The 14,830-nt window shown below is 35.8% G+C and overlaps 1 protein-coding gene across 5 annotated transcripts in view; it reads left to right on the forward strand.

Moving 5' to 3' along the window:
- The first annotated feature begins 204 nt into the window (after positions 1-204).
- LOC131438873 (golgin subfamily B member 1) overlaps positions 205-14,830 on the forward strand; it is an 89,100-nt gene continuing 74,474 nt past the window's right edge. For 2 of the 5 annotated variants that reach the window (XM_058609244.1, XM_058609245.1), the window contains exon 1: positions 205-450. In XM_058609244.1, coding sequence (XP_058465227.1) covers positions 373-450 — 78 coding nt within the window. In that variant the 5' untranslated portion in view covers positions 205-372. Of the gene's footprint in view, positions 451-12,613; positions 13,380-14,830 lie in introns of those variants that run through there. The other 3 variants (XM_058609249.1, XM_058609247.1, XM_058609246.1) reach the window with 3 other exon arrangements.

Raw genomic sequence — 14,830 nt, forward strand, 5'->3', positions numbered from 1 at the left:
CCAAAAGTTAAAATTAACCGCGAAATGGTTCACAGCCTAACTGATATAAATCTCGATTAATTGATTGCTATTAATCGATTAGCTCGATTAGTGGCACTGTCGTTAATCGATTACAAATACTCGATTACTTTAGCCTTTTAATCGATTATTTTGATTAATCGAGTAAAAAAATACATCACTATGAGTAGTGTCAAACGTAGCAAAACAAATAGAATGTCTTAACTATTTTAGCTACGCGTAATATAATTTCTCAAAAAAATGTTCAAATTGCTGTTTAATTAAAAAAAAATATTTTTGTAAGTTAAGTACAGGTGAAGATGGAAGTAAAAATGAAATAAGTGAGTGTTTTGCTGAACGTTGCTAATTTTAAAAATGAACATTGGAAGACTCAAGCTTAAAGCCAAATCCGGCTCTAGAAATAGAAACAGCAATTCCCCATCGCTAGCAGAGGTGAGTTTTTGTCGATGGCCTAAAAAGTATTCCCAGTCTTCCGCAGTCATATTAATTAAAAGGTTTGTAGATATTAGCATAAAATCGCGTGAATATGTGCTTGTTGAGAAATGGATTAGCAAAGAATACATGTTTCAACTATACGGATCTCATTCCAATCTATTTTAAGACCAACGTTGCTCAGACTTTGTTATTTCGTTTGTTTAAGTATTTCCTAATTTTATTTTACTTCGCTCATATAAGAAGTGTATCTTCCTAGGTATTATTTGATTCTAAAATGTTGTTAATACAATTAACAGTTAATTAACTCCATTTGATAAGGTTATAAATTGTGTTTCCAGCAGTACACGTATCATTGTACCTTCACTTCTGAAGCAACTGTATTTACTTTTAATTTGTGCAATACTATATATGCTACGTGCAGTGCAATATGCATGATGGCAAAAACTTGCACCATAACAAGTTCGAGCTGGGTATGTTGCTTTCTAAAAAGATCACATAGTGTTGATGGCTGGCACCGCAAAGTACTTGCAATTGATGCCTTTCTGCATGGTTTACAGCAAATATTCATACAGATGATTGCATTATGATTTGAGATTGAAATCGTAGGAAATTTGTAATTTTGGTTTTGATTACCAAATATTATATTTTTTGTATTAAGTGAAAATTCGTCAGTTAAAGAAAATTAATGCTTATACTCAATTTCCCTAAACATTGGATACAGTATTAGATGAACTGCAAGCTACCGTTATGTAAGTTTTTTTTACAAAATATCTTAGAATTAATTTTGTAAATCTATCTAATTATAAGAAAACTAGGGTACTAATTTGAAGGAAGCCCGGGTTAGCGGTTCAATGCATACGGCGCTGGTTTTACAAGCCAGTTGTCATATGTTCGAGCCCCGACCTGAAAGGATTCATAGTGTCAGTAGGATTATAATTCTGTACGCTATGAATCGGCTGCGAAGTCTGTTGAAACAGAAAGGCCAAATTCCACAAGAGGATTGTAATGCCAAGACTTTGCGTCGAAGGAAATATTCGAGTTATTGAATTAATTACCCACTACTTGCATGATTTTCAGTTTCAATATAACATTAGCTTTTGCGTTATTGAGCAACGAGCTGCTACAAGCAAAAAGTATTGAAGTTTGGGCTCAAATACATGTATCGATTCATAATAATTTTAAGTATACCAAACGCTTAGTTCTCTCTTCGTTGTTTTTTCATTTAAATCGTGGTAGTGAGGCATTGAAATGGAGTTTTATGAACGAAAAGAAATAGAGTTCAAGCGGAGTGGTGACATAGGTGTGGTAAAAATTGTGTTAGGTTCACATAAAGAATGTATCACTAATTGTGTGTTTTTTCTTAAAATAAATAATATGTTTTGCTTAACGGAACGGTTCCCAAGTTTGACAATTCGTTTCACAACCCGTTAATATGTTTTTTTTAGGAACGGTTCCCAAGTTTGACAATTCGTTTCACAACCCGTCATCTGAAATAATGATGCAAATAGTATAGTTTTTAAACTATTCCAATACAGAAGCCTGGTTAGTTTGTAAGCTCTGGAAGAGGCAGGTTAAAAGACTTCGGAATAAAACTTACATTAATTTCTCAGATATGAAAGAATCGACTTCCACGTTTCCTTTTCAATGAAAAGAGAATCTCCGTGTTGGGACATGTTTTTTCCGCTCTGTTATCTCTGCCGGAAGCATTTTATTCTATAGAATATCCTGGACGAGTTTTGTATGCGAATAGGTTTGTTTCTATTTGTTGCCTATCCAAGTCAGAAATTTTCAATAAACCGGGCGAACGTACCACTTGAGCCCAGTCGTTCTAAGCACAGGTAGATTAAGACGAACTGGTCAGTTACGTATATATTAAAAAAAAACAAACATTCAAGATAATGGAGTTTTTCTAAACTAGATGGATTTTTTTAACATAGTTGAAATGTTTCCGATCGAGCTTTTATTACTGTATACAAAATTTCAAATGAAGGTTCTAAGGTTTCCGAATATTTCAAATTCATTGAAACTTTATTTTATGATTTTATACTTCGTTGGATAGTCGCACTTGTTACGGATTACTTATTATTGCAAAATATATTACATATACCTACATATTTTTATACTGAATTCAATTCCAGGTTTAGAATTTAGTTTCAGATTACAGGTTCAGAAATTAAAATTATGACTCTGGAAATGAATCCTAATTCTGGAACTGGTTTCTTGAATAGATTCTGGAATGTATATAGTTCCATAATTTATATTCGAAATTCGCTTTTAATCTCAGAATTCTGAAACAAAATGGATATGAAATCAGAAATTGATTATGGAATTCAGTTTCATAATTGAATTCCCGAATTCAATTTCAGTATTATATTCCTAAACTCAGTTTCAGAATTCTTAATCGGCGTGCTGGAACTAAATTCGGAATTTGAATTCTAGAACTAGATTTCAGTTGGATTCAGTTCCTTTATTCAGGTTTGGAATTAAAGGTCAGAATTCAGTTCTAGAACTTCTGAATTCTGAAAATGAGTTCAGATTCATAATTCTAGAACTAAACTCATGGACTGAATTCTTGATCTGGATTCCGAATTCTTGATCTGGATTTAGTTGCAGTTCCTGAATCCTGGTCCAGAATATTGGTGTAGATAAATAATTGATGGCAAAAAGTTTTATACAAATTTACAATTCGGATTACACAATCTATTCATACGAAAAATTGTATAAAGTCGGAAGTGTGAAAAAACTATGTAAGTTATATTCATATTCACGTCCTTCAGTTCTGTCTGTGACATTACCCACTCGACTTTTTGATGTCGCGATTGATTTATATAATGATTAAAGCTGTGTGTTTTATATAATGATTAAAGCTATGTAGATGATATTATATTATATCTTGAAAATATCAATTCAGTACAAATTTTCTCAAAAAAGGATATTTTTATTTTTGATATGTTTTAACTTACAACTGATTAAGTTTATTGCACTATGAGTACAGATGGGAGAATAATAAACGAAAAAGTGTGCTTTTTTTACAAAAATATTCAACATACGTTTTCTAATTATTCGACTCGATTCCATGAAAAAACGCAAAATTTTCAATAAAAGAAAAACGAAACAAGATTTGGTTAAATACTACCGATTTATTTTATCAGGTGTACAATTTTGCCAGTGAGTGTGTACAGTGCCTAACGAATTGTCATTGCCGTTTCAGTGACAGTTATTCTTGTTTTCGTATAATTCACGCTCGAAAATGTCTGTTTATGTGCCCAATTCTCGCCATTTGCGTGAAGTTGTACTTTTCTGTTACAATTCGAAAAAAAATGCAGCTGAAGCGCATCGAATGCTCTCAGAAACTTACGGTGATGCTGCTCTGAGTAAAAAATGTGTCGGGAGTGGTTTCAACGTTTTAAAAATGGGGATTTCGATGTCGAAGACAAACATGGTGATGGAAGAGAAAAAACCTTCAAAGATGAACAACTAGAAGCATTGGATGATGAAGATTCGTGCCAAACCCTTGAAGAGCTTGCCGAATCGTTGGGAGTGAGTCAGCAAGCCATTTCAAAACGTCTCAAGGCCCTGGGTATTATTAAAAAAGAAGAAAACTGGGTGCTGTACGAGTTGAAACCGAGGGACATCGAGCACCGTCTATTTGTATGTGAGCAACTGCTTCAAAGACAAAATCGTAAGGGGTTTTTACATCGAATCGTAACCGGTGATGAAAAGTGGGTTCGATACGATAATCCTAAACGCAAAAAATCATGAGGATAGCCCGGGCATGCTACTTCGTCGAAGGCAAAACCGAATATTCACGGCGCTAAGGTTATGATTTGTATTTGGTGGGATCAGCTCGGTGTGATTTACTACGAGCTCTTAAAACCAGGTGAAACCATCACAGGAGATCGCTACCGAACGCAACTGATGCGCCTTAGTCGCACGCTACAAGAAAAGCGGCTACAATATCAAGAGCGACATGACAAAGTCATCCTCCAACAAAACAATGCTCGGCCTCACGTCGCAAAAGTGGTCATAAAGTACCTGGAAACGCTGAAATGGGAAGTCTTGCCCCACCCGCCTTATTCCCCAGATGTCGCCCCTTCTGACTTCCACCTATTCCGTTCGATGGCACACGGCCTGGCAGATCAACATTTTCAATCCTTCGAAGAGTTGGAAAAATGGATTGCTTCATGGATAGCGTCAAAAGAGGACTCCTTTTTTCGAGCCGGGATCCGAAAATTGTCGGAAAGATGGGAGAATGTTGTTGCTAGCTACAGACAATACTTTGAATAATACATCTGTAAGTGCTTTTTTGCAATAAAGCTTTTAATTTTGGAAAAAACAAAGTTGTACACCTGATAACATTAGTAATTTTTAAAGAATCTTATTAAACTATGTAAATGATGAAAAAATGATGCTGAGTAAACATAAATAAAGTGTTTTACGCGGTTTAAATATGTAAATTTTGACATGAAGAAAAGGTCTATCTCGGATAGCAGAGAAAATCATTTGAAGGATCAATTGAGCGCTATTTATTATGAGCTGGTCCAACCTAGTGGCACCATCACTGGTGACATATATAGACGACAATGGATGCGTTTGAACAGGGCATTGCATTAAAAGCAGGCGCAATATAAAGATCGCCACGACAAAGTATTTTGGTTCATGACAATGAATGAACCCATGTTTCGAAATTCGTAAAAGCTTATTTGTAAACGTGCCAATGAGAAGTTCTACCCCACACGCTACATTTATCAGACATTGCTCCATTCGATTGCCATTTACTCCAATCCATGGTGCATAGCTTTTCAGAGCAGTTTGAAAAATTCGATGCATTCGTCGAAAGGAAAGGAATTTTTACAATGTGGTATCCGAGCTTTAGCAGAAAGATTGCAGAAAGTAATAGATAACAATGGAATATACTTTGTATGGTATTGCAATGGTACTCTCACAGAAAATCATGCAACTTATAAAAAAAAACCACCGTTTTGTAGCCGTTTAGAATTTTAATTTTATTCACACCGGAAGTTTGAAGATGATCGGATGAATGGGTGAATTTTACCCAATATTTACTTGTGATGCAATTGGAGTCTGTACACAGCTTTCACATGATTCACTTTCGAAATAAAATGAAAATACAACTGTATTTCGGGAACGGTAGTATTGACCAAAATTTTGATTAGCACATTTTTTTATTTAGAATATGCTAGAACTAAATTTAAGACAGAAATCATAATTACGTTGTTACGGTTGTTACGGTCGCGCGGTTTTCACGATTTTCGTGGATTTCGCGCGGTTTCTGTTCAAATTTTGATACGATGGCGCGGATTCCGCGCGAATTTCAAGAAACATTGTTTCACATTTGTTAATCATTTGTTAAAAAAAGGTCAGTTCTATGAAACCCCAAAAAATTAAAGAACCAAAATTTACGAGGAGCCGGTTCTATTTTCTTCAGTGGCCAAACCTCGACTTTATGCTTTCCGAAAATATGGAAGAAATCCTATGTGTTTCCAGTTTACCAAAGTATCCAACTACCGTGAAATTGTTGCTTTGTGCGTTGTATCGAAGTTGTTTGCAATTATAGATCTGGATTTCATAACACATAGTTGCTCTGACTTCATATCTGAAACTCAGCGTGGATTCATGCCTAAGCGTTAAATTTTTACAAATTTAGTAACCTACACTTCCTTCATCATACGTTCTTTACAAGCACGACTACAAGTAGATTCTATATACACTGAGATAAAAAAAATCATATCTAACTGGTCGTGAAATGATACTGAATATATTAGACTGTACAACCTCACCATTTGCTGTTACCTCTGGAGTTCCTCGAGGAAGTCACCTTGCACCGTTTATATTTTTATTGTATCTCAACGATCCAAATTTTTCGATCAACTGTATGAAACTATCGTTTACTGATGGCTTAAAAAGATTTCATATATTCAAATCTGCAGCTGACTCAGAGTTCCTACAAGAACAATTATATAATTCATCTGATTAGTGTAACATAAACAAAATTGTCTTTTAGGGGTTTGGTACCTCATGTGTACCGTTTTGTGCTAAAGTGCACATGACTAGTTTTAATTTTTTTACGTTTCGTATTCAGCTCATTAGTGCGTCAGCAGTTTATGTTGAACTGCTAACGCCACCTAACGGTTCAACATAAACCGCTGAGCAGACGTAACGTATTTGCTACTTACAATGTGAAACGTAAAAAAATGATAAACAAAATGGTTTTAAATTTCTCTAAATGCTTCGTTATCTCTTTTAGTCGCAAAAAGTCTGTATTCAAGTTCGACGAATATTTTACAAACTTTTCTCGAACGCGCATCGTCTGTCAAGAACCTGGATGTTCTTCTGGAGTGAAATTTTAAGGAGCTCATAGCCTCGAAGTTATTAGGATTTGTTCTCGAAGCTATTAGGATATCAACTCTCAAATATGCTGCTGTTATCTGGTCACCTTATTACCAAAACGATATCCAACGCATTGAAGCGATTCAACGCAAATTTGTCCGATTCGCTCTCCGACGTCTTCCATCAAGATATCCTTTAAACTTACCGTGTTACCACGACCGCTGCAAAATGATTGATCTCGATTTATTATCTGTCCGTCGCGATGTTTGTTAGGCTAGTTTTGTGGCAGACCTACTTCAGTCGCGAATCGATTGCTCCGAGCTATTGAAATTGTTACAATTAACAGTTCGGCTGAAAAGTTCGTATCGTTTAATAGAAACACACATTTTTTGCCAAAATTCGTTTTTATTATTCAACATAATTGCCATCAGAGGCAATACAGCGATTATAGCGATCTTCCAACTTTTCGATACCATTTTTGTAGTACGATTTGTCCTTTGCCTCAAAATAGGCCTCAGTTTCAGCGATTACCTCTTCATTGCTTCTAAATTTTTTACCAGCGAGCATTCTCTTGAGGTCTGAGAACAGGAAAAATTCACTGGGGGCCAAATCTGGAGAATACGGTAGATGAGGGAGCAATTCGAAGCCCAATTCGTTCAATTTCAGTATGGTTTTCATCGACTTGTGACACGGTGCATTGTGTTGATGAAACAAAACTTTTTTGTTCTTCAAATGAGGCCGTTTTTTTGAAATTTCGTCCTTCAAACGCTCTAATAACGCTATATAATAGTCACTGTTGATGGTTTTTCCCTTTTCAAGGTAGTCGATGAAAATTATACAATGCGAATCCCAAAATACAGACGCCATAACTTTACCGGCCGATTGTTGAGTCTTTCAACGCTTTGGGTTCGGTTCATCGCGTGCAGTCCACTCAGCTGACTGTCGATTGGACTCCGGAGTGAAGTGATGGAGCCATGTGTCGTCCATTGTTATATATCGACGAAAAAATCGGTTTTATTTCGATATAACAGCTCCAAACACTGCTCAGAATCATCAATTCGTTGTTGTTTTTGATCGATTGTGAGCTCACGCGGCACCCATTTTGCACAAAGCTCCTTTGATATCTTTAGGGTGTCAGCTATCTCGATCAACTTCACTTTACAGTCATTGAAAATCATTTTGTGGATTTTTTTTCACGTTTTCATCGGTAACAGCCTCTTTTGGACGTCCACTACGTTTATCGTCTTCGGTGCTCATATGACCAGTACGAAATTTTGCAAACCACTTACGAATTGTTGCTTCGCCCGGTGCAGAGTCTGGATAACACTCATCAAGCCATTTTTTGTTATCGGCGGCACTTTTTTTCATCAAAAAGTAGTGTTTCATCAACACACGAAATTCCTTTTTTTCCATTTTTTTTCACAATAACAAAAGGAGCTCCACTCAAAATGCAATATCTCACAAACTAATAATCAAACAGCTGTCAAATTTATACACGTATCTTTTAAAGGTTGGTACTAACTGAAAATGGTATGGATTTAATTCTAGTGTCGCCCTCTCATAGAAACGATACGAACTTTTCAGCCGATCTGTTAGACATTCGACGTCGTAATCTTGCATCCTATTTTTTCGGATTCCTTATCCCTAGACTTAGTTACTATAGAAGCACTAGATTCAAGGAAATGTATTATTTGGATGATTGTAATCTGTTGATGCAAAAGATGAGGAGGTTTTATGCCTGCAAAGAGAGCAAGTTTGACAGAAACTAACTCCAGTGGGATTTTCCCTGCTCCAAATAAAAGAATAAAAGATGAAGAGGAAAAGAAAGACATTCAGAGTAAAATCCGACAACACGAGGAGGCGAGGTCTCAGAAAACAAAAGCTTTTTAGGAGGCGATAAATAATTGAAACTAAAATTATAAAGATTAAATCAAATCATCCTGATGTGGTCTACCTTAAAATTCTTCTTATCGAGAAGGTAAATTTTGCCGAGCAAGAAGATCTTGAAACAAAAAAAAATGTCTTCGCTGAAATCTGTTCAACTTCTTTCAAAATCACAATATTGTGGGCATTTTTTTTTTTCGCTTTACCATTTTCCGTACAGCAGGGAGTATATATAACACATGGATCAATAAGTCCCGAGAATAAAGCAGAGTTGGCGCTCGTAGTAAACCAGTAACCACGTCTTTCTAGAGTACTAACCTTTGCTTGAAACGGGTCAAAATTTTAAGTCGATCCAACCAGAAACAGCTGAGTTATCGAGGTAGGAGTAAAGTCGTTTTGTAGTTTGTTTAAAAAATGGAAAAAACCGAGTTTCGTATTTTAATAAAAAATTGTTTTTTATGGGAAAAAACATCGTGCAAGCGAAACAATGGATTGAAAAATGTTATCCGGACTCTTGTCCATCAAAAGCAACGATTTGTCGGTGGTTCGGCGAGTTTAAACGTGGTCGTACCGACACAAATGACGCGGAACGCTCGGGTAGACCTGTGGAAGCCGTTACACCGGAAAATGTGAGTGAAGTGACAAAAATTATAATGAAAGATCGTAAAGTGAAGCTCCGTGAGATTGCTGAGATGACACAGATATCATATGGAAGTGTATTTACTATCCTTCATGAAAAATTGAGCATGAAAAAGGTTTTTTCCAAGTGGGTGCCGCGATTGCTTTCGATGGAACAAAAACAGCAACGAGTCGATGATTCAGAAAGCAGTTTATCAAAAAAAAAAAAAACGTTGGAACCATTGTATCACCCTAAAAGGTGATTATGTTGATGAATAAAAAGAAATTTTGCAAAAAAAAAATGTTGTTTCCATTGTTAGTCTCGGGAATTATTGATCCATGTGTTAAACTAAGGACATCGAAAAAGATGGAGAATTAAAATGAAAGCGTTTTCATGGGGTTTCTCAAAGTGACGTGTTGTATGCGGAATTATTTATTTTGTTTATATGACAAACTTATGCAGATTTTTAGATTATATTCAAGTGGATTTTCAAGTTCTGCGGAAAGTAATACCTGCATAAAAATAGTGGTGTAAATGCTTCGCTCGAATATCGCGCGTTTTAGTTTACAACTTCGCGCGTTTTAGATTTCGATTTTGATTTCGAAGTTTTTCGTAACAACCCTGTAAATGGAATACAATTTTGAAAAGTATTACAACGATAGAATGATATTGCGGACAGCTGACTCCAAGTATATATTTCTGTAAATGTAAATGCTACCATTGTGTAGTTGAGCTTGAAATGCGGCGTATTAAAAAAAACCTATTTTAATCCACCTAGTGGTGTAATGATGCCTTTCTCATATTACTCATTACATCATAAATATAACCGTGAAATTCGCAAAAACAACTGTTGAATAGAAATAGGAAAATTTGTTCGGACCTAATCTCACAAACTCTATAAATCTTTTTTACCCTGTAGTTCCGGAACCGAAAGTAGTATCCACAACAAATTAAGGAATTCCGTATGAAACTGTAAGACTTTTCTTTTGAACATACAAGTTTGTGAAAATCGATTTCACCATCTCCAAGAAATGTTAGTGAGATCCTTTTTGCAGTTTTTAATCACTATTTCCAATTCTTCCGAAACCGGATTCAGATGAACGGAATAGCCGAAGTTGCTACCAACAAATATGACCTACAAATTGGAACAGTTTTGTACGTAGCTAAACTTATACTTACTATTTTATGCTCTATTTCGATTAAACCAATAAAACGAAATTTAACAAACGAAGCGAACCTGCGTTCCTGTTACTTCTGCATATGTAAGTCAAGCTAAACAGCATGAATCAACAGCATAAAACATGTAGTAGGATTATTATTATTATTTTTATTATTATTATTATTATTATTATTATTATTATTATTATTATTATTATTATTATTATTGATAATAATAATAATATTAATATTATTATTAATATTGACATCACTACACAACGTGTACGAAATAGAACAAAGCACGCCATGTTCGTTTTGTGTTTTCTTCTTCTTTCGGTGTTGTACATATTGTCACTCTATATGGCGATTTGAAAACTTTGACACTCATCGCCAGTGCTGTAAAACTTCATTCAATTCAATTGAAACTGAATGTGGAACACATTGACGATCTCTCTAATGCAGTAAACTTCACTCTCTGACACCCACAATGTTTGCTGACGGCCCGAACGGGCAGCATTCAATTCATCACTCGTTTCTCTTCAACCGAGGCTCAGTTTAACCACCGTCAGTTGATCTCTTGAAATGATAAAATATCTCTTTCAATGGTGTGAGAGCGGCCTTCAAATGAGGTTCATGTAAACATTCGAATTGGTTCAAGAAAATAGATGAAAGACAAACCAGATAGCTGAAATATCAATCACAGAATACACATAAATTAATTGTTTCCTCCTTCAGTTTTCATTTTTAATACTTTACTCCATTTATAATTCTATTCGTTCGAATTTGCTTACTACCAAGAGCGAAGGCATTGAAGCAGGTAGACTACTTGGCACTCGAAACTGAGCAAGCAAAACTTCAAATGACTAGATATGATTATTCAACTGACGATGAATTCCGGGAGCTTCACTTGAAAATGGCAGCAAAAGTCAAATGAATTAGTAGGGATATGCTGACTTTCAGCGGCCATAAATTTCATTTTCATCTTATTTTATTCGATTGAAAATGAAATTTTACTGCACTGCTCATCGCCTTGTAACTGCGGAACCGAAAGTCGGATCCGGATGAAATCTCACCATAACTTAAAAGACAGTATGAACTTACATTCAAATCAAGATTTGTGAAAATCGGTTCAAGCATCGCAGAGAAATCGAAGTGAATTGAGTTTTAGGAGTTTTTCTTCTTCACTTTCGGTTCTCTCGGAACAGGAAAAGAGGGGACCAGTAGTGCCGAATTAAGTTTTCTTGCCCACAAACAAGCTCTGCAAACTAGAAGAATTTATCAGACAGTTTTATGGGATTTGTACCTGTTTTTAACCATCGTTCGTGGAAAAATACTAATAAAATTGGTAGTTTTCCACTTATCACGCTTTAGTTCAGGAACCGGATGTCGGATCCAGATAAAATGTTCTACAAATTTTTAAGATATTATAAGACCTTTCATTTGAATCTTAGTTTGCGAAAATCGATTAAGTTGTTCCAGAGATAATTGAGTGTAAACTTTTTCTCAAATTTTCACATATTGCCATATAACTCCGGAACAGGAAGTCACATTCAAATGAAATTCAATAGCAAGCTATGGCACCATAATACCTTTTATTTGAATCTTAGTTTGTGAAAATCGGTTCAGCAATCTCTGAAAAAAGTGAGTGCATATTTTTTTTATTTTTTTGGTACATATCACCCTATATCTCCGGATCCGGAAGTCGGATCGGAATGAAATTCAATAGGAGGCTATGGGACTATGAGACCTTTCATTCGAATCTTTGTTTGTGAAAATCGGTTTAGCCATCTCTGAGAAAAGTGAGTGCATATTTTTGTTACATACACACACACATACATACACACAGACATTTGCTCAGTTTTCCGAGCTGAGTCGAATGGTATATGCCTCGGTTAAAAGTCGATTTTCACAAGGATTGCATAGCCTTTCTATATGAGAAAGGCAAAAAGAATTTTTTTTATTGACGAGACAAAAATTGTCTAGTTCATAATCCTTCAATTAATTTTGCCTAATTTCCGATACTACCAAAGAAATTGGAGAACAAAACAATTCTAATTCATTGTATCTTTGCTACAAAAATAGGTGCTCCTGTTCCGAACAGCATCCCAGTCGGGTAAGGGCGAAACACTTGCGTCAAATTAAGTCAGTACTTGCGGAGATATCGTGTTGATCGTTTCGTGTCCGTGCCGCTGGCGTTCAGCATCGGCGCTGTCGCGTGAAAGGAAATGGGAAATTCTCTTGTGTTTAGATTTCCCGCACCCACCATATCGGACTCATTATTGAAGCGTGCGACTGACTGAAATGAACGTGCGCCAGTGCGTATGGTTTTAATTTATGATCTCTGGCGAACGCCCGCGCGTCGTGCATCATCCGAAGTGAAGTGATACAGAATACACACTTAAACACCGAAAAAACAGTGATTTTTAAGAGTGGATATTATATTGCTGTTCGGGAATTTTTTCTTGATGTTAAACAGAGTGCGCTATGAAAAAAGTGGCAAGAGTGATGGATAGAATTATAAATAGGCATCAATAATGTCATATAAAAATGCTTCTCAAAATTATCATGAGAGATTTTACATCGTTCAACATATTTCAGTATCGTTTGTATTCAAACAAAAATCGCCCAGCAAATGGATCCTCCAGGCCCACACTTAGGCAACAGCCAGTTCCTTCAATCGGTGGTGGTGAGCTCAATTGCAATTGTGTCTTCTAAAGTTCACAGCCAACTGTCACGCGATGGATCCAACCGGCGTTGATTCAATACACAAAGCTCATCGCACGAACCGATTTTAGTGTTTCAGCAATCCCTGAACGGTGCAGATCGTGAAATTTAGTTGCAAAAATACAAAAACAAACATTTGCTTCCCAACTGCAGCTGCCTGAGTGTGCTAAATAGGTCAGTAGAACTGGTGGTGCGTACAATTCTTCGTTAGTGTACATGTTGCTTCTGCTTTCCGATACTGTTCGATTGTTTAGTAAAAGCTATCGAGTTACGTTACGATCGGATTAACTTTAGTAGGGTAGATTACGATATTATGCAATAATGCAAGATTGGTTTCAAGCTATTGTTCATGCTTGCTATCTTACGTCCGGTGACAGCACTGAGATTTGGTCGTTGATAAAAAAGTGCTTTGCTAGAAGTATTTTACTCATCACAATCACAAGGTTCGTTTAGTAGATGTGGTGATTTGGGATTCCTTGTAGTTTAAATCATTCGTGTATCGATCTAACAAAACATGCTATGTAAATGTAACATAAATCTAGGCAGAGTAAATGTACCCATAATCATCCCAGCTACTTCCTTTGAACCAACTGTTTGCCACTGAGATTCATATTTCCATTCAATGTGTATATGGTCGATTTGAATGGATTCTTTGCTGAAATAGGAGTTTTTCCGATAACATTTTCATACCAAAATGTTAACTACAATTACTCAATAAATTACTGTGTCGTCTCGAGTAATGAAACCGATATAGATACTACTACCCTATATATTTGAATAGCAATTGAACAGATTAAGATGAATTTAGTTTTCAAATGATTTCGCGTGAAGTTTTATATTTTTACAAAACTGTCCTTAAGTGTGCGACAATTTTTTTTTATAAGTTTTACTCAAGGTCATTTTCTGTGCTCATCGCATGTCATTTCAAGGTATACAAATATGGTTATTGGTTGCATGAGGGAAAATATTATGTTTGTTATTTTTTTCTTTTGCAGAATGTATATAATCGCGAATCCATGCGATAGATCATTTGAAAACAACAACAAACTTGACTAAATGTCATTTTTTCGTAGTACTTTATCGGTCGATAATAATAAGAAGCATAGCTTGTACTCTTCTTCTGTTGTTCGTGAAATTGCTGGCAGACAACATTCTCTGACCTATATGTTTGTTTTTGTTTTGGTTTTGGACAAGATAATAGAACAAGTCAGCGAATAGTTTCAATGTTATGGGCATGACTCGACTTTCATTTTTATTTGTAGGGAAAGCTATTGTTAGGCCATTGATCAAGTTCGAAGATCATATGGCTGTGACTTTTGGTTCCGGAGATATGATGGTATAAGTGACGTAACTGACAAAACGCGTTGTTTTTTTACCGCGCAAGATTCTCGGAGATGGCTGAACCGATTTTAACAAACTTAGGCTCATTTGAAAGCTACTATCGGACCATTCATCAAGTTCGAAGACCAAATGGCTGTGACTTTTGGTTCCGGAGATATAATGGTATCATCTCTAATTTCGTAAAGCGCTATTTTTCAAAAGTTTAAACAGTCCTCATGCAAAATTTGAGCTAAATAAGACATGGGGAAGGGGTGCTGCCCAGCGGTTAAAGTTTGAAAATTTTCGATCTTTAAAAGCACC

The sequence above is a fragment of the Malaya genurostris genome, chromosome 3 (assembly GCF_030247185.1).
Source record: "Malaya genurostris strain Urasoe2022 chromosome 3, Malgen_1.1, whole genome shotgun sequence".
NCBI lineage: Eukaryota > Metazoa > Arthropoda > Insecta > Diptera > Culicidae > Malaya > Malaya genurostris.